The 19,360-nt window shown below is 39.0% G+C and overlaps 1 protein-coding gene across 3 annotated transcripts in view; it reads right to left on the bottom strand.

Moving 5' to 3' along the window:
- The window catches only part of ABCB4 (ATP binding cassette subfamily B member 4), a 101,290-nt gene that overhangs the window by 315 nt on the left and 81,615 nt on the right, over positions 1-19,360 (bottom strand). For 2 of the 3 annotated variants that reach the window (XM_004478096.5, XM_071215185.1), the window contains 6 exons: positions 16,472-16,572; positions 14,716-14,856; positions 12,297-12,453; positions 11,189-11,386; positions 6,134-6,340; positions 944-1,090 (listed from right to left, as the gene is read on the bottom strand). In XM_004478096.5, coding sequence (XP_004478153.1) covers positions 944-1,090; positions 6,134-6,340; positions 11,189-11,386; positions 12,297-12,453; positions 14,716-14,856; positions 16,472-16,572 — 951 coding nt within the window. Of the gene's footprint in view, positions 1-943; positions 1,091-6,133; positions 6,341-11,188; positions 11,387-11,710; positions 11,875-12,296; positions 12,454-14,715; positions 14,857-16,471; positions 16,573-19,360 lie in introns of those variants that run through there. The other variant, XR_009185839.2, reaches the window with a different exon arrangement.

Genomic DNA, 19,360 nt, shown 5'->3' with positions numbered 1-19,360 from the left:
TATATTACATTAAAGGAAATATTAAAATTTTACCATCCTAGCAAACTGTTTTCTATTATCTTTGAATCTTTGGCTTTATCCATGTATATTTTATGTAATATACATTATAGTCTAAATATAGTTATGTTCTGCTTTTTAATTATAATACAAATGAATACCCATGCTATAAATAATATTCATATGGCCTTAAATTTTCTAACATTTATTTGATCTAGCTATTCCCTTAAATGACCATTTTATTTTTGTTTTTCATTATTATAGTTAAGGTTCTAAAACATAGTTTTTAAAATTTTAATTTCAAATACTTAAGCATTTTATACCTTAACTTTTTTGTTTATAAAATGTGTGACTTATACATTTTGGAAAATATTATAGGGAATAAAACAAAATTTCCTATTACTTCAAAATAACCACTGTTAAAATGTGTGCTTAGGGAAGCGGACTTGCCCAATGGATAGGGCGTCTGCCTACCACATGGGAGGTCTGTGGTTCAAACCCCAGGCCTCCTTTACCCGTGTGGAGCTGGCCCATGTGCAGTGCTGATGCGTGCAAGGAGTGCCATGCCTTGCAGGGGTGTCCCCCACGTAGGGGAGCCCCATGCGCAAGGAGTAAGCCCTGTAAGGAGAGCCACCCAGTGCGAAAGAAAGTGCAGCCTGCTCAAGAATGGCGCCGCACACACGGAGAGCTGACACAGCAAGATGATGCAACAACAAGAAAGAAACACAGATTCCCGGTGCCACTGATAAGGATAGAAGCGGTTACAGAAGAACACACAGTGAATGGACACAGAGAGCAGACAACTGGGGTGGGGCAGGGGAGAGAAATAAATTTTTTTTTAAAATGTGTGTTGACTTTGATCTTCATGTTCATATATTTTATTTTCATGGTTGGCAATACAAAATTATTTTACAAATTAAATGGAACATGAAGTGGGAGGCCATACCTTTTCACTTTCAGTATCCAGAGCTGATGTAGCCTCGTCCAACAGTAGGATTTGAGGATGTCTGATGAGAGCTCGGGCAATAGCAATCCTCTGTTTTTGACCTCCTGAAAGCTGAGTCCCTTTATCTCCTACTCGTGTTTCATATTTCTGCAAGGTAGCCATTAATAAAGTTAATAAAGTTCTAATCCAGAAAAATTGCTAATGGTATACTGAATAAACTTTTTTTACCATTTGATGGTCAGTTCTAATTACAAGGGAAAAAAATTTCTATAGCAACTAGGTAGTTGCTGTTTTAAGAATAGTTTTTTCAGTTTAACAATGTTCATTTTCAGAATCGAACTAAAACTAGTGACTTTCATTCTCAATGTATTCTAAAACAGAAATTTGAGTGAAACTTCTTAAATTCCTACCATTATCATAATGCCATTGATCTGATGCCACTGGCATCCTAAAGAAACTAAATGTTAATGCTTTCAGGTTTTTAAAAATTTTAATATGAAATATTCAGATAACCCACACTGAGCCTAGTTTATTTTTTAACTGATTTATTCACACAAATATTTACTATCTCTTTTTTTAATTACATAAATGTTACATCAAAAATATAGGGGATTCCCATACTGAGTATCTCTTATGATAAAAAACTGTGCAAAATAAAAAAAATGAATTAGGTTTTGTTTCTGCCCAGAAAGAATTTATAATTTGAAAGAGAGAGAAATACATATTCAACACTTGAGTAATATAAGGTCAAGTATGTGCCAAATGAGTATTTACACAACATGCTATGAAAGAGCTGAAGAGGGAGATAGAAATTGTGGAGACTAAGTGGGAGGAGAAGAGAAGGAATGGGAGATAAATGAAGGAAACAAATCTTTGTTGCAAAGTTGGATTTTGAAAGTGAGTATTCTAGGCTGAGAACATATAATGAATAAAGGTTGAGACTGAGTTAGTACAGTTTGCAGGGCTTGTGCAGTAATATACATCAATCATGTAAATTGATTTCCTGAAGTCCAATGTCAATTATATTAAAAGCTTAAGTTTAAAGTGTTTCCATTCACAGTCAAATCCAATACTTCATTCAGGTTAAAGATTGTCATACAAGCCTTGAAAAAGCTAACCACAACAATCCCTCAAGTGCAAGGGCAAATACCAGTGCAGAAAGATGGTCCATTGATGAGACCTTGATACTGATGACTACGCTTATTAGCTTGTGGGCCTGAAATTTGAACTAGGCCTAGAGCTGCAGGGTGCCTAAGAGTTACCCCCTGAAAGCCTCCAAGCTGTTCAAATGTGGCTACTCTCTCAGCCAAACTCAGCATGTAAACGCATTACCTTTCCCCCACTGTGGGACATGACTCCTGGGAATGAGCCTCCCTGGCACCGAGAGATTACTATCAATCACTAACTGGTGATGCAACTAGAAAAAGACCTTGAAAAAAAGGGGGAAATGGTAAAGAGAAATGAGTATATATGGCTAAGTGTCTTCAAAAAAGAGGAGATCATCAGAGGAGTAGCACTTATGCACGCCTCAGCAGGATCCTAGAGACAGCTAAAGTAGATACAGCCCCAGGTACTGGTGCTCCTGAGGGCTAGGGAGACACACAGGTTCTACAATCATGCCAGTTGGCTCTGGAGTTCAGTGCCTTGTCAGTAGGCCCTACTTTGGCATTTGTCTTCCTGAGTGTGGTGGAGTTGGACCCAGATGTGAACTTTATACACATGCCTCTTCTGTCACTTTTACTGAACCTGTGGTTGGTGCTGGGGTTGGTGTAGAGACTTCAATATCTGGACTGTCCATGTGCCAGCTGGGCCCTGAGCCTCAGCAGAGTTGCACCTCCTACTCTGTGGTTTGTTGGACTTGCACAGGTCAGCTAACAGGGAGGTAAAGATGGTCAACCACCACACCTGGGAACCAAGAGTGCCTACAACTCCAAGCAGGGGAATCACATCCATCAGCCATGTGGGATCTAACCCCCTCTCAATATAGAGGTGGAGTGGACATCACCAATCCAGGGTCTACAGGGTGGAGGAATAAAATATGGATTAGAGTGAATTTACTGGTATTCTACTATAGAACTATTGTGACTAGTAATGGAAGAAACATAGCATTGGTCTGGAGAAAGTGGCCACAGTAGTTGCTGAGGGCAGAGAAAGGGAAGAAGAGATGAGATGTGGGGGCATTTTCGGGACTTGGAGTTGTCCTAAATGATATTGCATGGACAGATGCTAGACATTATATATCCTGCCATAATCCACTGAATGTACTAGGGGAAAGTGTAAACTACAATGTAAACTATAATCCATGCAGTGCAGTAGTGTTCCAAAATGTATTCACCAAATGCACTGAATGTGTCACAATGATGACAGAAGTTGTTGATGTGGGAGGAGTGGGGAGTGGGGTGTGGAATATGTGGGAACCACTTATATTTTTTAACGCAACATTTCTGGAGATCTATGTACCTTATAAAAAAGACAATTAAAAAAAAGAAAGAAAAAACTAGCTAACCAACATGGAATTTAAAAATTTTGTATATGCAATTTCTAATTATATTAGAATATAAAAGCAAATATCATGTTTTCCTTCATTTAATCCAGTATGCCACAAGATGAATGCCATGTCTTGTGAATGTAATTTTTAATGGATGCCACAAGAGGAACTTCCCCTGCCATCGCTTTTTGGTCTTAAGTCCTCTTTCTGGTATGCCTCATGTTCACCAGTCACTGAAGAAAATTATTTCACTGATTTTTTAACTTATTTTTCAAAGCCATATTGACTTCACTGTATTTCAATTACTGCTATAGCAGCTATAATGAGGGTACAAATGTTTGCTAATAACTCTTCCTTACATTTGGAGTGTAGCAGTGAGAAATATCTTCATGGGCCAAACAGATATTAATAAAAGAAATGTGTGAATGGGCTGGGTAAAAGGTAAAAGGGGGGAGTGTTGGGAACCATGGAAGCTGGAGAGTACATGTCTTCCCAACAAGAATAAGATTAAACATTAAAAAAGCCAATTAACTCAAATGGAGCATGGACCTACGTATAACAAAAAATGATAGAACTTTTAGGAAAAAAACAGTGGAGAAAACCTTTGGCATCTAGACCTATGGAAAGAGTTCTTAGTTCTGACACCAAAGGCACAATGCATAAAGGAAACATTGATAAATTGTAACATCAAAATAAAAAACACTGCTCTGCTCCTCAGGATTTGGAAATGAACTATGGACTAATATAAACTTACAAGTATTCAACTATAGACTTGTTGTGATTCTAGCAATGGAAGAAACACCATTGTTGTGGAGGCAATGACCTATGGATGTTTTGGGGTTAGGGAGAGGGAAAACCAGGTGTATTGGGGGGCATGTTCAGGACTTGGGAATCATCCTGAATGACATTACAACAACAGATACAGGCCATTATATATCTGGGCCATAACCTACAGAGTCGAATGGGAGAGAGTATAAACTACAATGTAAACTGTAATACATGCTTAGTGGCAATGCTCCAAAGTATATTTTATCAATTGCAATGAATGTACCACACTGATGAAAGATGTCGCTAATGTCAGAAAATGTGGGAGGTGTGGGAAGCAGCGTATATGGGAATCTCCTATATATTCTCTGTAACATTTAGGTAATTGAAGTATCTTTTAAAAAATAAAAAAAAGTGGAAAAAAGAAGACTAAAACTCTGCTCTGCAAAAGGCCCTGTTAAGAGAATAAAAAGAAGCTACAAAATTAGGAGAAAATATTTGCAAGCCATCTATCATCTGACAAAGGACTAGTATCTAGGATATATAGAGAACTCTTAAAACTGAACAGTTTAAAAAAATCCAATTACAAATTGGCAAAAGACATGAGGCATTTCACCAAAGATACACAGATGACAAATAAGCACATAAGATGTTCAATATCATTTGCCATTAGGGAAATGCAAATTAAAACCACAATGAGATAACACTACACATCTAACATAATGGTCAAAATAAAAAGTAGAACAGCAAATGCTGATGAAGATTAAAGAAGCTGTACCAATCCTACATGGCTGGTGGGAATGTAGATGGTACAGCCAATCTGAAAAAAAGTTGGGCAGTTTCTTTTAAAACTAAACATGCAATTATGATATAACCCAGCAATTGCACTCCTGCTCATTTACTGCTCATTCAGGTTCACAGAATGTTTGAACAGACATTATATACAAGTCTTTATAGCAACTTTATTCATAATAGCCCCAAAGAGAAAACCATCCAGATATCTTCCAACAGGTGAATTGTTAACCTGTGGAACAGCTATACCATGGAATACTACTTGGCAATAAAAAGTAATGAACTGTAGATACACAAAACTTGGATGAATCTCAGAGAATTATGCTAAGTGAAAAAAAGCCAGTCCTAAAGGTTACATACTGTATGACTCCATTTCTATAAGTCTTAAACTACAAAATTATAGAAATGGAGAACAGATTAGTGGTTGCCAGGGATTATGAAGACATAATGGGGAGGTGGTGAGTGCAAGAGGAAGGTAAATGTGGCTGTGTGGCTATAAAAGGGCAACATAAGGGATTTTGGTGGTGATGGAATTGTTCTGTATCTTGTGGTGGTAGACTCTTGAATCTACACATGCAGTAAAATTAAATAAAACTAAATGTACACGCACAAATAAGTACAAGTAAAACTGGGAAAATCTGAATAAGATCAGTGGATTGTACCAATGTAGTATCTCAGTTGTGATACTGTACCATCGTTTTGCAACATGTTGTCTTTGGGGGAAACTGGGTAAAGCGTTCATGGGAATCTCTCTGTATTATTCCTTATAACTTCATGTGAATCTACAATTATCTCAAAAAGTTTAATTTTTTAAAAATGTATCATAAGGTCTAAACCAAACATGACTGCAAGCAAAGTACAGCTCACGACAACCAATTTGTAACTTGAGATAAGGTGTATTGGACCTATATCACCTCATTTGCTTTTCATAGTATTTGCATGAGACAAGCATGATATCTAATATCCCATTTCCCAATAAGGAACCTTGAAGACCTGAAGTTATGAGTCTTGTCCAGGTCACATGCTAATAAAGTAGACTTCAATTCTGTTTAAGACATCATTGGTGTATAACTGGGGAGACTGTTTTGGCATGAAAACAGTTCGTGGTTGATTCTGATTTCAACCTAAGTTACCAGTTAACTTACGTGGGGCAACGTCTCGATGAAAGGATGTATGTTGGCTGCTTTGGCTGCATTCACAATTTCATCCTGTGATACATCCCGGTTATTGTCTCCATAGGCAATATTCTCAGCAATGCTGCAGTCAAACAGTATAGGCTCCTGTGACACAATTCCAAGTTGAGCTCTGAGCCACTGGACATTGAGTTTTTTTGCATCTTGACCATCTAGGAGCTTAAAACCAAAGTCAACAAACTGTAAGAGTTGGAAAACAAAAAAAACAAAAAAAAACCTAAACAGTAAGTTGCTAGCTTAACATTTGAAGAACTCTTGCATGCGTACAACAGCAGTTGTGAAATACCAAGCCCTACAACCTCTAAGTACTTCCACCGTTGAAAGCCAACATGTGCAACAAGATGATTTTTATGTTATCAGATCTGCTATCCCTTGAATGACTCCAACTTTTCAACCTGACTTTATTCCCTTCCCCCAGGCACACCAGAAAAAAGCATAGCCCCCAAATTCTGAAAGTTGGCTAACTCCTGCCCTACCCTACCTCTGTTCTCCCTGAGAACTGCTAACTTTAAACCTCTCCCACTTCCCTTTTGTGACAGCATGGAAGGAGAAGAGTTCAATAGAGAGTGAACAAGATTAAAGGGCAGTATCCTTGGGAGAGGATTTCTGCAGGTGGTAGTTTTGACTGTTTTTGTTTGTTTGCTATAAGCAGGAGGCATGGTACTCCTAGAGGAGCTCTGTGATTCAGTGACTAATGCAGCTTCCTTCTGTGTAAGAAAGGCCACAGGTGAAGGAATAGACATTACAAGTCTAACAAATCGACCTTTCTTAATAAAGATAATATACCCACCATACTATTAGTAGTCCATACCCACAGAGTTTATTGAGCAGGTTTGCCTATATTTATATCTGCATAATAATTCTAATAGAAAAAGCATAAGACTTAAACAGACACTTCTCCGAAGAAGAAATACAAATGGCAAGAAAGCACATGAAAAAATGCTCCAAATCTCTAGCTATCAGGGAAATGCAAATCAAAACCACAATGAGATACCATCTTACACCCATAAGATTGGCAGCTATGAAAAAAACAGAAGAATACAAGTGCTGGAGAGGATGTGAAGGAAGGGGAACACTCATCCACTGCTGGTGGGAATGCAGAAGGATCCAACCATTCTGGAGAACAGTATGGCGGTTTCTCAAACAACTAGCCATAGATTTGCCATATGACCCAGCAATACCACTGCTGGGAATATACCCAGCAGAACTGAAAACAAGAACACAAACCAATATATGTACACCAATGTTCATAGCAGCATTGTTCACTATTGCCAAAAGTTGGAATCAACCCAAATGCCCATCAACAGACGAGTGGATCAATAAAATGTGGTATATACACACAATGGAATACTACTCGGCTGTAAGAACAAACACACTACAAACACATGTGATAACATGGATGAATCTTGAGAACCTTATGTTGAGTGAAGCAACCCAGACATTGAAGGACAAATACTACATGACCTCAATGATATGAAATAAACAAGCTGCCCTAGATAGCAAGAGACTGAACGATAGGCTTGCAGGAAATCGGAGGGTGGAGGAAGGATATGAGCCGATGTCTGCAGGGGTGGAATTTAAGACGAGATGGTGGTAACTATGAACACAAAGAAGAGATAAAAGGGGGGCAAGGGGTTGCCTTTGCTTGGGGCTTTGCGGGTTTGAGGGTGGCTGGGGAGGGACGGGTGGGTAACGTTGCCCAAAAGTGGGGGGAGGGAGGGGTAGCATACGAACCAGGAGAGGGTCAGGTGTTGGTGGAGAGTAAAATGCCGAGAAAATCATATCAAAATATAATAAAGAGGGTTACCTGTTTAGAATGCTCGGAGGGGAGGGTCTGATGCAGGACGGGCTCCTGGGGAATGTCTAAATGCTCATTCTGCCAGAGTGGGTGACACCATGGGGTAGAAACCCAAGTAGTGAGAGTGGGGGTGGACCCACATCCTGGGGAGGACTAATGCCATCCAATAGAGGGAACTGTATCCCTCGAGAGAAAGGGTGGATCCCAGGGCATTGGGGCAGTTGAGCAAGTTAGGCCCTGAACACTATTCCATCTATCTCTGGAAGTGGCTCCTCAGGAAACGGAGGTTGGCTATCACTGAGGGCACTAAGGTGGAAGGGAAAATGGACGTTAAATGTGTGGAACCAAAGTAAATGGGGGGTAAGAGAGGAGTTTCTTGAGAGTACACAAGGATGGATATAAAACATGTAATATTACACCATAACATATAGGAGATGACAGACTGATAATGTAAACCATAATGTAAAACATAGGATAACTAAAAATGTAAAGAACTGTGTATCCTAAAGTATGCACCATAATGTAAATACAGATGTCACCTTGTTAGAAAGCTAATGTCTCAGACTCTGTACATCACTTTAAGTAAATATGATATGAATAGGGCGTAAGAGTATCACTGTGGAAGGGAAAAGGTTTTCTGGTGGATGTGTGGGAGTGCTGTATATTATATATATACATTGCTGTGGTCTAGGACTCCTGTGAAGAAAAGCTGAATAATTAGGGGGGGGGGGGAAATAGGATGTGGAATTTTTTCAAGTCAACATTCTTTATCTAAGTTCTTTATCTAACTTTATCCAAGTTCTTTATCTATCCTTTAAACTCATCGCTATATGCCATTCCCTAGTAAGGGACCATGACATTATATTGGGCTTCAAATTTCGGGGAGTTCTGGATCACAGAGTGTTTCAACAATGGCAATGGAGGGATACTGGTATGGGATACCAATGACAGATGATATATGACTGACAGGGAGCTGTACAGAACATATGTCCAGGGTGCATGGTAATGTTTGGATATACTCATAGTGGCAACAATTAAAAACCACAGTAGGGGGGGTACTGGGTTCCCGGCCAGTGGTGCTCTGTCGTGGTCCCTAGGGGAGCAGCGACAGTCTCCCAGGTACAGTGGTGGGGACCGGGAGGGAGTGAGGGTTCAACAGTGAGCCCCTGATACTAATGACTATGCTTGTGAGCTGATAAACCCAAAATAATAACAAGGCCTAGAGCAACTTTGTGCCTGGGAATTCCCTTCTGTCAGCCTTCATGTTACTCAAATGTGGCCAGTCTCGAAGCCAAACTCAGCATGTAAATGCAATGCCTTCCCCCCAGCGTGGGACATGACACCCGGGGATGAGCCTCCCTGGCAACGAGGGACCACTATCAACTACCAACTGATGATGCAACTGGAAAATGACCTTATATGGAAGGTTCAATGCGGATCAGCAGAATATCCATGTCTACATAAAATACCATGACTTTAAAATGCTGTTTGACCTAAAGTAAGGGGGAAATGGAAAGGAGAAATGAGTTTATATGGCTACGAGTTTCTAAAAAAGAGTCTGGAGGCTGGCAGAAGGTTTGCCCTCATGCACAACTGAGCAGAGTCAGAGAGACAGATAAAGCAGATACAACCCCCAGATATTGGTTCCTTTGAGGGCTAAAGAGACCCATGGGAGTTATGGTCATGGCCGATGGGGTTAACTACCAGGGCAGATGGCCCCTCTTTGGAAATGGTGTTTATGTGTGATGAATCTGGACTCAGATGGGATCTCCCTTCATAAGACTTTCATGCTAATGTGCTGGAGGTGCAGTTAATGTTGGGGTTTAAGATATATTTAGGGGATTTGAATCTCTGGACTGACAATGTGATAGCCAGATCCTGAGCCTCAACAGACTCCAGCACCTACAATCTGATTTATTGGACTTACCACACTCAGCTAAGATGGAGGTGAAGAAGGACAACCACCACACCATGGAGCCTAGAGTGATTACAACTGAAAATGGGAGGATTGCATCCAGCATCCAGGTGGAATCTGAGCCTCCTCTTGACATAAAGGTGCAATGGACACAACCAATCCAGTGTCCACATAGAAGAGGTGGCATTGGATTGGGAAAAGTGGACATAATGGACAAAGGGTATGGGGAAAGGCAGGAAGAGATGAGAGGTGGAGGCGTCTTAGGGACATGGAGCTGCCCTGGATGGTGCTTCAGAGGTAATCACCGGACATTGTAAATCCTCACAGGGCCTACATGATGGAATAGAGGAGAGTATGGGCCATGATGTGAACCAATGTATATGAGGTGCAGAGGTGCCCAAAGATGTACTTACCAAATCCAATGGATGTGTCATGATGATGGGAACGAGTGTTGTTGGGGGGGGGTGGGGGGTGGGGGGGGGGGGGTTGAATGGGACCTCACATATATATTTTTAATGTAATATTATTACAAATTCAATAAAAAATAAAAAAAAAAAAAAAAAAAAAAAAAAAAAAAAAAAATAAAAAAAAAAAAAAAAAAAAAAAAAAAAAAGAAAAAGCATAAGATTTCCTGGAAAGAAATGGCCAAACAAGGTTTAATACTTTGATGACTGTCTAAATGGGGGTGGGCTCACCCCCACCCAAATTAGGGAGGGAACTCCTTCGACCAGGACTAGGCCTCAGTCAGTGGGTACTTTGCCACAGTAACAGTAGATGCAGTCATTATCAATAAGAGCCACTCTTCATTCACGGAAGAGAGCCAGGGTTAGATACCAGGAAATAAAGGGTGAAAGCCAAACATAAAAGGGCTGGAGATTGGGGATCAAAGTCAAAGGGTTAGAGAGAGAAGGCAAAGCAGAAGGAGATGAGGAGGAATTAAGCAAACACCAGGTGTCCTGGGAGTCTACTTTGAATGTTGGCCAGAGTTTGTGGTTTACCTTTCTAAGCCAGTAAATGAGTATTCACTTAGGAGGGTCACGTTGGCTTAAAGGCCTGTGGCCTGGTAGCGTCAACTTTATATCCTGTATTTTCAGAGCCAGATTTAATGCCAGATATTCAGCACTATTGTCCCTATATAGTTGTCTGGCTATGGGTGCCAATTTGGGGCTTATAGAACATAGTCATTGTGTCAAATAGGATTACTGGTCTTCACTTGTCCAGTTTTTTCCATCATGACAATATTGGTTTGGCCACTTAAAATAAATCCTAAAACCTAGTTACAAAGTACACTCACCACTGTTCCGCCTATGGGGTCGTAGAACCGCTCAAGGAGCTGGACCACTGTGCTCTTCCCGCAGCCACTGCTGCCCACCAGGGCCAGTGTCTGTCCCTTCTTCACCTCGAGGCTCAGCCCCTGAAGCACTGGCACATTTGGCCGAGTGGGATAGTTGAATATGACGTCATTAAACATCACATTTCCTTCCAATTTACCCTTAAAAAATTTTTTTAATGTTATTACAATTGGTTTGATAATTATTGGAATTATAAGTATTTCCTCAAGGAAACTTTACTGAAGATTATAGAAGAGAAACAAAATTTATATACAGTACAGTGCTGGCACCCAGTTAATACTGATAGGAAGTTGTTATCGTATAAAATGAAGATGGCAGAAGAAGAATACAGGTTAAATTAGATAAAAAATTATATTAAAGAGAATTTGTCATCTAATATCAATTACTGGTTCATTTAAGATCAACTGTTAATTCTGAGCCAGGAGCTGTTTTGTCTTGGTCATTTAGCAGAAGTTTCTACTCACAGACTCAGTGGTCAGCCCTTATCTCAAGTCCTGAAGCCTCTAGGCACAGGAATTTTCTCAGAATATGAAATACTTGTAAAGTCCCAATCTCTTTACCACACTGCTTCCACATCAAACATCAGCAGCATGTGCAGTGCAAAGAACAGATACGAGTTTGAGTTAACCTTTAAATGGCAAAGGATTATAACACTCATTATGAATAAAGTGACCTTCTTACTAATTAACTCAGCCATTACAAAATGTTGTAGCTAAAGCTAACTTGCTAATTGCATTTACATGATAGAATTATATGTATGTACCTTCATGTAAAAATGACTAGCAGAATTCATGAAAATCATTTAGTTGCAGAACATCTGGATTTATTACATATGTATGTATGAGCTAAACTTCAGAATCCTTGAAACATCTTGTGAAATTTTAAAATACTAGGAAAATAGACCAAGTATTAACCCACATATATATATCAGAAAGTAAGCTAAATATGTCAATGAAGTTGCCACAAATTTATCCTTTGGTTACAATCTTGTAACTAACAAAGCTTTGGGAAAAAAATTAATTAGTACTCATCAGGCAGCAGAGAACTCACAGGCCTCAGCCCCTCTTCACTGTAGCTGTCAATCAAAGGTTGTCTTTCAAACAGCATGAATAAGTGGGCTGCAGACAGCTTGGCTTTGGCATAGTCTGGAGCAAATGAACTAGCGTGTCCTAAAGCCACCGCACCCAACACCATAGCGGAAAACACCCTAAACAGAAGTAAGCAAATTTTAAAATTAGTTTATATAATTATTTGCATGATGTTTGAAGAAATCCCAAAGGCATTCTGTTTACTAATATTTATATTTTTTATTCCCTTAATCATCCCCTTTTATACTTTATTCTGCCCTTAATACCACCCCACCCCATTCCCTGGTCCCCATCACCTACACACATTTCCATGAAAATCCAGTAAAAATAGAAATGGAGAGGAAGTGGAGAGGCAAGATTCACTGCCTGAGGGTTTGCTTTTTCTCTACTTGCCTTCTGGCTTTTCTTAGGAGCCTCTAATATTCAAAAGTAAATGTAACTTTCCACAGTTCTTCACTTTCAGAAAGTGGCTTATAGCTGAATCTGATTTTTAGTAGATAGTATATACTTCCTAGAGTCAAGGGAACTAAAGCACAGAATGCTTAAATGACTTGATCAGTACCAGACAGGGAATGATTATTTCCTATTAAATCCACAGCTCTAATTTTCAGTTTGTGGGTTCTTCTATACCACCTTTTGTGATAATAATCACTATAGGTAAGGAAATTTTATTAGGTAAAATAAGCCTTTGCTGATAATAGCTTTTCTTTTCCAATGACAGTAACTATTGACACTGTGAAAAATAGCTGTCCCAGTAAAACTCTCTTCTGTCTAGTAATAACAAAGAGCTTTAGAAAATTTTTCATCTTCCCAAACTTCAAAATTTAAGATATAAAAAAATTTTATTTTTAACTTGGGGAAGAGTATAGTAAGGATCTCCCTAGTACTTGATCATAGGGTTGGTTACCAAAAATTAAATTTTAAAATAGTGATGAATAATCCACATGTGGCTGCCTAGTTTCCCTGTATAGCATGTAATCTAGTTTTAGCATGAAAGATTAAAATGCTCTCTTCCTTTTATAAAGAACTTTCTATTTTAATGGTAAAAAAAGAAAAATAGCAAAGTCAATGATCTCAACGATATTTTTTTCTAGATAATAAAGTTGTACTCTAAGTTGTAATTCCAGCTAGATATTTCCATTTGTCCCTACAAAACCACTTTCTACTCACTACCCATCTTCACTTTGTACCACCCTACTCTGTCCCTATGAGGCTGACTTCATGAACTACATCAAAATTCTTTCTTGTCCTCTGGTTTCTAATGGGTTTGGTCAGTGGAAGGCACAGCCGAGGATCAGAGGGTTGAAGACCAGGGTATTTGTTTCTTTGGCTTCTGTCTTACCAGGTTGCCATGGTCTTTGCTATTTCTCCATCAGAGTGCACATAAGGTCCCTATGTTGGGTTCTGAAAATCTTTCCCTGCTCTTGTCCTTTAGTCTTTGAGGAGTAGCAGCTCCTAGCTGGATGCTGCTGGTCTGTTAACAGCTCCCCTGGTACTGCTTTATCCCTTGACTTATCAGTTGGCTTTAACTGACAAGGGAAAAGCCTTTGTTAATAGACCCTTTAGCAAATTTTCCTCAGTTTCCCTCTTTGCAGTGCCATCTGTTTCCTCTTGAGATCCTCATTTATAAAAAGGGTGTATATACACTATGTCCATGGATCTCGAAGCTTTTTAAATTTTAGATAAAAGTGAAAAAACAAGAGGTTTCACTTTTCTTGTCTTGATCCTGTGAAAAAGGCCATTCACCACTGCTTTAAAATCAATCCTTCAGAGCAGAAATAAGCCAAATGATTTTAAAGAGTGGCTTCCCTTTTACAAGACTAGACTGCAACCTAAATGCATGTACTTAGCGTATTTTAGAAAGAAGAATGCATCAATCAGAAAGACGATTGGTTAGCCTTAGAAACCAAGAAAAAAGGAGAGGCAAGGAGGCAAATGTTGCAGCCCTGGTGAAGAGAGAGGACCTTTGCCAAACTTCAAGCATTCTCACCCCATTGCCAGTGCCCTCTTTTGGTTGTAGAGAAATAACAAACTAACCCTTTGTTTTGAGTCCATGCTTACCAGCAACCTTCTAATTATTTCTGCTTACATTCTACAATGAGAAAATTTGCTAGCCTGACTTGAGTTGTACATATAATTAAAATTCTTGTTTATGATCGTTTTCATAGCTTGGTTAATTTTAGTCCACTCATATGATTACACTGCCCTTGAAGTGTTAACAAGATCAGATTTCTGTGTCTGCCAGGTTGAGTACTGTGGTAAATACAATTCCTTGACTTCATCTTTTGATAAATGAGACATATTTTTCCTACTCCAAACTTTTGCATATATCTGTTGAAATGCTGTTATACAATAATCTTAATATTTTAAAAACTACTCACAGAATAACATCTCTGAAGCGCATATGTCCATTCACTATGAGATAGGCCCCAAATCGGAAACAACCGGCATAGGAAAAATACATAAATGCTTGTGAAATACTAAAAGTAATTCCATAGATGTGTGCCTTCCGCACAGAATTCCTGAAAAGCAAATGAATATATTCATATAATCTCTTTGACCTCCCTTAGCACTGTGTAATGGGGAGAGCGTGGCTTCTAAGTCTGGCAGTCCCAGGTTTGAATTCTGGCCTCCAGTTAGTGACTGAACCGCTATAAGCATCAATTTTTTGACTCATACAATAGGGATAATCAGTATAGTGCAGAATTGTTTTGAAAATTAAATAAAACTATATATACATCTAGCATATTGCCTTTTGACCAAGCAATTGCTCAAGAGATAGTTGCTATTATTATTACTCTGTAATATCTGATAACTCAGATGTGAAACCCTTGTGATGTAAACATGGTTGTATAAAAAAAATACCTAGGATGTCAAAAGCACAACTATAGTTTAAATTGTCTGCAAGATGTGATTTCTGTAATACTATCATCTAATTTCTTGTAAGCAGTTATAATCTCATTATCAAAATTCATCTTTCAGATTCACAATGAATAAGGTCCCTGAGGTTTATAGAGACACACTCCAGAAATTCTTCTGTGAGCTAGATCCCATTGCACTCGTATTCAGTTTGTTTTGCATCATTTCTAATTAGACCTCATGCTGTACTTTTATCAGATTTCTAAATTCTCCAAAAGAATCCTTATTTGTTCTCAGATTAGAAGGAAGACGTTTAGCAAGAGAGAAAATTCAAAGTATTACCAATTTGAATAGTTTAATTTATGTGCTATGAGCATGGTGTTACAATATTTAACATTACCAAAAAACTTACAATGCTATTGATCTTTAACTTATAACTAAATTAATAATTAGCTTCAGCTTTATATTCTCCCTTAATCTTTGAAGTTCAAAATAAGCCATAAAGTTAAAGGTAATGGCCCATGTATATTTATATGTTAAACAGCAAATGGACAGAAGTAATGTAGCTATATGCTCCTTAGTATAATAGCAATTATACATTAACAGAGGAGATGGAAAAAATTGAGAATTTCAAGGATCCCTGTTCAAATTTGTAAGTGTTCAAAACTACTGTTCAAGTCTACAAATTTTAGTAATCTAAGTTGTGTTCAATTTTGTTGATGTTAAAATATATTAATTTATAAAAACAGGCCATAATGGAAATAAATAGTAAATAGTGCCACCCGGAATATCTTGAATTGCTCAACTGTAAACAAGTGAAACAGGCTATAAGTCTTTTTATTTAGAGTGGTTTGGATCTGGTCCTCTTCCAGAGCAAATGAAATACTTTCAACAAATAAGGGTATCATGTCTCATCTTTGGTTCTTTCTACACAGTCCAAAAAATAAGCATTTGAGCAATTCTCTAAAAGAATGCTTGCCCTAATCACCCAGATGGGTTATTGGTATTGCTTGCACTGGCAATCAAATATTGTATAGTTCTCTGTGCCTTTGAGCTCTTGGAGACTCAATCTTACTGCTTTTGCAAGAGAACAGTAAAAATCCAATCCTGTAGCCCAGATGCATCAATCACTTACTGTCAGTGAGATGACTGTTGACAGAATGTCATCCTTATAGTCATATCATTGTTTGGAACAGTAGAATTTTTATTATCTTTTGGGGGCAATAATCCAGCCTTAGGAAAGCACTAGGTTCTTATTAACAATTATATGTTTATTACCTGTAAGGCCCATACAGTTTTTCAACATACATTGATTCAAATTTTCTTTCCTGGGTCAAGGACATAACTGTCCTAATATTTTCTATCGCCTCTGTTGCAATCTGTAACATAGAAAAGCCCATCATTAGAAGTGAGGCTTTTTACTTCTGAAATAATGAAAAATAAAGGCTTTAGGGTGGTATCAAAGGAATCCTGAAGGTTATGTTGACAGGTTTCAAGTTCCTCCAATTTGGAAAGCAAAAGGCATACTGTGTTCTTCAAGATCAGCTCTAGAACAAAACTGGCAATCTTAAAAGCACTTCTGGTGGTGCTATGTATGATAGGCAATTCCTCATATGCCTGGTCACCTGGGGAGGCTGACCAACTTAGGACAAGAACAGTGGCCTGGGTACCAGGGGCCTGATTCTATCCCCAGCCTTGCCAGCTGGCAGTCATGTGACTGGCCTAAGTCACAACCCCTTCGGGGCCTTGCTTTCTTCATAGGGTGGGATCCAGGAAGAGAGGATTAGGCTAAGTGATTTCCAAAGGTCTTTTTGAGATGCCAATCATTTCCTCCCTGATAACACCCCTTCTTAGAGAAATTGTCCACCCACAATTGGGAAGGAGATCCCAAGAACAGCATAACCTCACACCTAGTCTTAACTAATTAAACCAGCGACTGAGGCTCAGCCAATCAAATTCACTTTCCTGGGCATAGAGGTATATGCTTGAACTGGGAGGTCCTGTGGATTCACACTCGGGTGCCACAGTGGTAAGAGTAGGGAACTGGTCTGGATATATAATAGTTAAAAAATGAAGCAGATATGCAGAGAGACTGTAAAACTATAGAGCTTGTGGCTCTAAGAGAGATGCTGCTGGGTGACTTTCTATTTCACCCAGACCTGGCTGCATTTCCTGCTCTTCTGCATGTCCTTATATCAGCTCTCCTTTACCCAAACTGGACAGAGCGGCTTGCTGATTTTTACAACCAACAGTTGATGTAAATAGTTTGTGACTTAGCTATTTATCCTAAATCATAGTTCAGCATTTGAGTCATCTAAACCATTAGTGCAGGAAGCATAAATTTTTTATTTTAGGTTTTCTTTATCAGCTATGAGAGGCTCAGTCCTCAGCTTATATAACCAGGCAAAACCAAGATACTTGATACTTTATGCTGAATAGCCTTATATCCTCACTATAAGTGAAAACCTGGCAGACGGTAATAAGAGCCAGAGTAGAGAATACTTATTGAGCTTTTACTATGTGCCAGGTATTACTTCATTTACTGACATGGTCTCATTTAACCTCACAACAACCCTGTGACATACATAAGATGATTATTACTTTTTCAGATGAGGGAATTGAGGCTTGGAAAGGTTAAATGACTTTCCCAAAGCACTAGAGTTAGTAAGTAGAAGACTGAGGATTCCATTCGTTTGATGCCAAATCCATGTTCTTAATATATCCTATTCTGCTTCCCCTCTTTTGTAATTTACACACAAACTATTTATTAATAACTTTACAGTCAACTATTGATTTTCTGGTGAGAGATTAGCTGCTTTGTCAAATTAACCCTGGTGCAGTAGATCCCTAATCTCAGTAATTAGGCAGGGCCTGAGGCAGGATGGATACTACACAGCCTCCTTAGCCTACTGCCCAGCAGTCAATACCTTCATTACTAAGTCCTTTTGGGAAAATGGGAATGGGGCCATAATCTGAGTCCCTGATGTACTTTAACCATGGTTAATGTGCACCCAGGTAAATGGGAGTTTTTCTTTTTGATCAGTTATTTGGGGGAAGAGGCTGTGGCTCAAGCGACTGGTTTCCCACCTAACATATAGGAGGCTCTGGGTTTGATTTCCGGGGCCTTCTGGTGAAGGCAAGCTGGCCTGTGCAGCAAGCTGGCCTGAGCAGAGAGCCCATGTGAACAGCTGACACAGGAAGATGATGCAACAAAAAGAGACACAGAGGAGAGACAATAAGAGATGCAGCAGACCAGGGAGCTGAGGTGGTGCAAGAGATTGAGTGCCTCTTCTCCCACTCTGGAGGGACCCAGAATCAGTTCCTGGTGTCACGTAAAGAGAAGACAAGCAGACACAGAAGAACACATAGTGAATGGACACAGAGAGCAGACAGTGAGCATAAAGACAATGGAGGTGGGGGGTGGAGGTGGGATAAATAAATAAATAAAACAGTCACTTTGGATATATGGTGGTTCTTTAATCCATTCCTATGGGTGTGGATCCATTGTAAGTAGGCTACTTCTGTTAAGGTGTGACCCACCTCAATCAGAATGGGTCTAAATCCTTTTACTGGAGTCTTTTGTAAACAGAATGAAAAAAAAGAGAGAGAGAGGGAGAGAAAGAAAGCCACGGAAGAATCTGAAATCAACAAAATCCTAAAGAGAGGGGAGAGACCAGCAGATGCTGCCATGTGCCTTGCCATGTGGCAGAGCAGCCAAGGATCACTGGCAGCCAGTCTTTGGGAAGACAGCATTGCCTTGATTCAAACATTTTCCAGTACTCTAACCATAAGGAAATAAATTCCCATTGTTTAAGATGAACCATTCATGGTATCTGCTTTAAGCAGCCTAGGAAACTAAAATGGGGTTTCCCAGGATCTTCTTTCTAAAACTTATTCTCTCAAAAGTTGACTGAGTAAACAAAATTAAGCTATGGATTGAATTGCTGATAATTAACATTTAAAATATTCAGTCTCTCATATTAGAGTATCTACTAAAATAATCTTAAACTGATCAGTCTGAATTATTCATTCTTTGATGCTTAAATGAATGGAGAACATTATCTGGCACAATTTCTCATTTCAGAAAAGTGAGAAGTGAGGACCAGAGAAGTTGAGGATCTTCCCCAGAATCACTCACTGAGTAACAAGGCCAAGACAATAACTCAG

Source organism: Dasypus novemcinctus, chromosome 5, assembly GCF_030445035.2.
Source record: "Dasypus novemcinctus isolate mDasNov1 chromosome 5, mDasNov1.1.hap2, whole genome shotgun sequence".
In the NCBI taxonomy this organism is placed as follows: Eukaryota; Metazoa; Chordata; class Mammalia; order Cingulata; family Dasypodidae; genus Dasypus; species Dasypus novemcinctus.
Note: the sequence above shows the minus strand (reverse complement) of the source record. Positions and strands in the feature narration are given on the sequence as shown.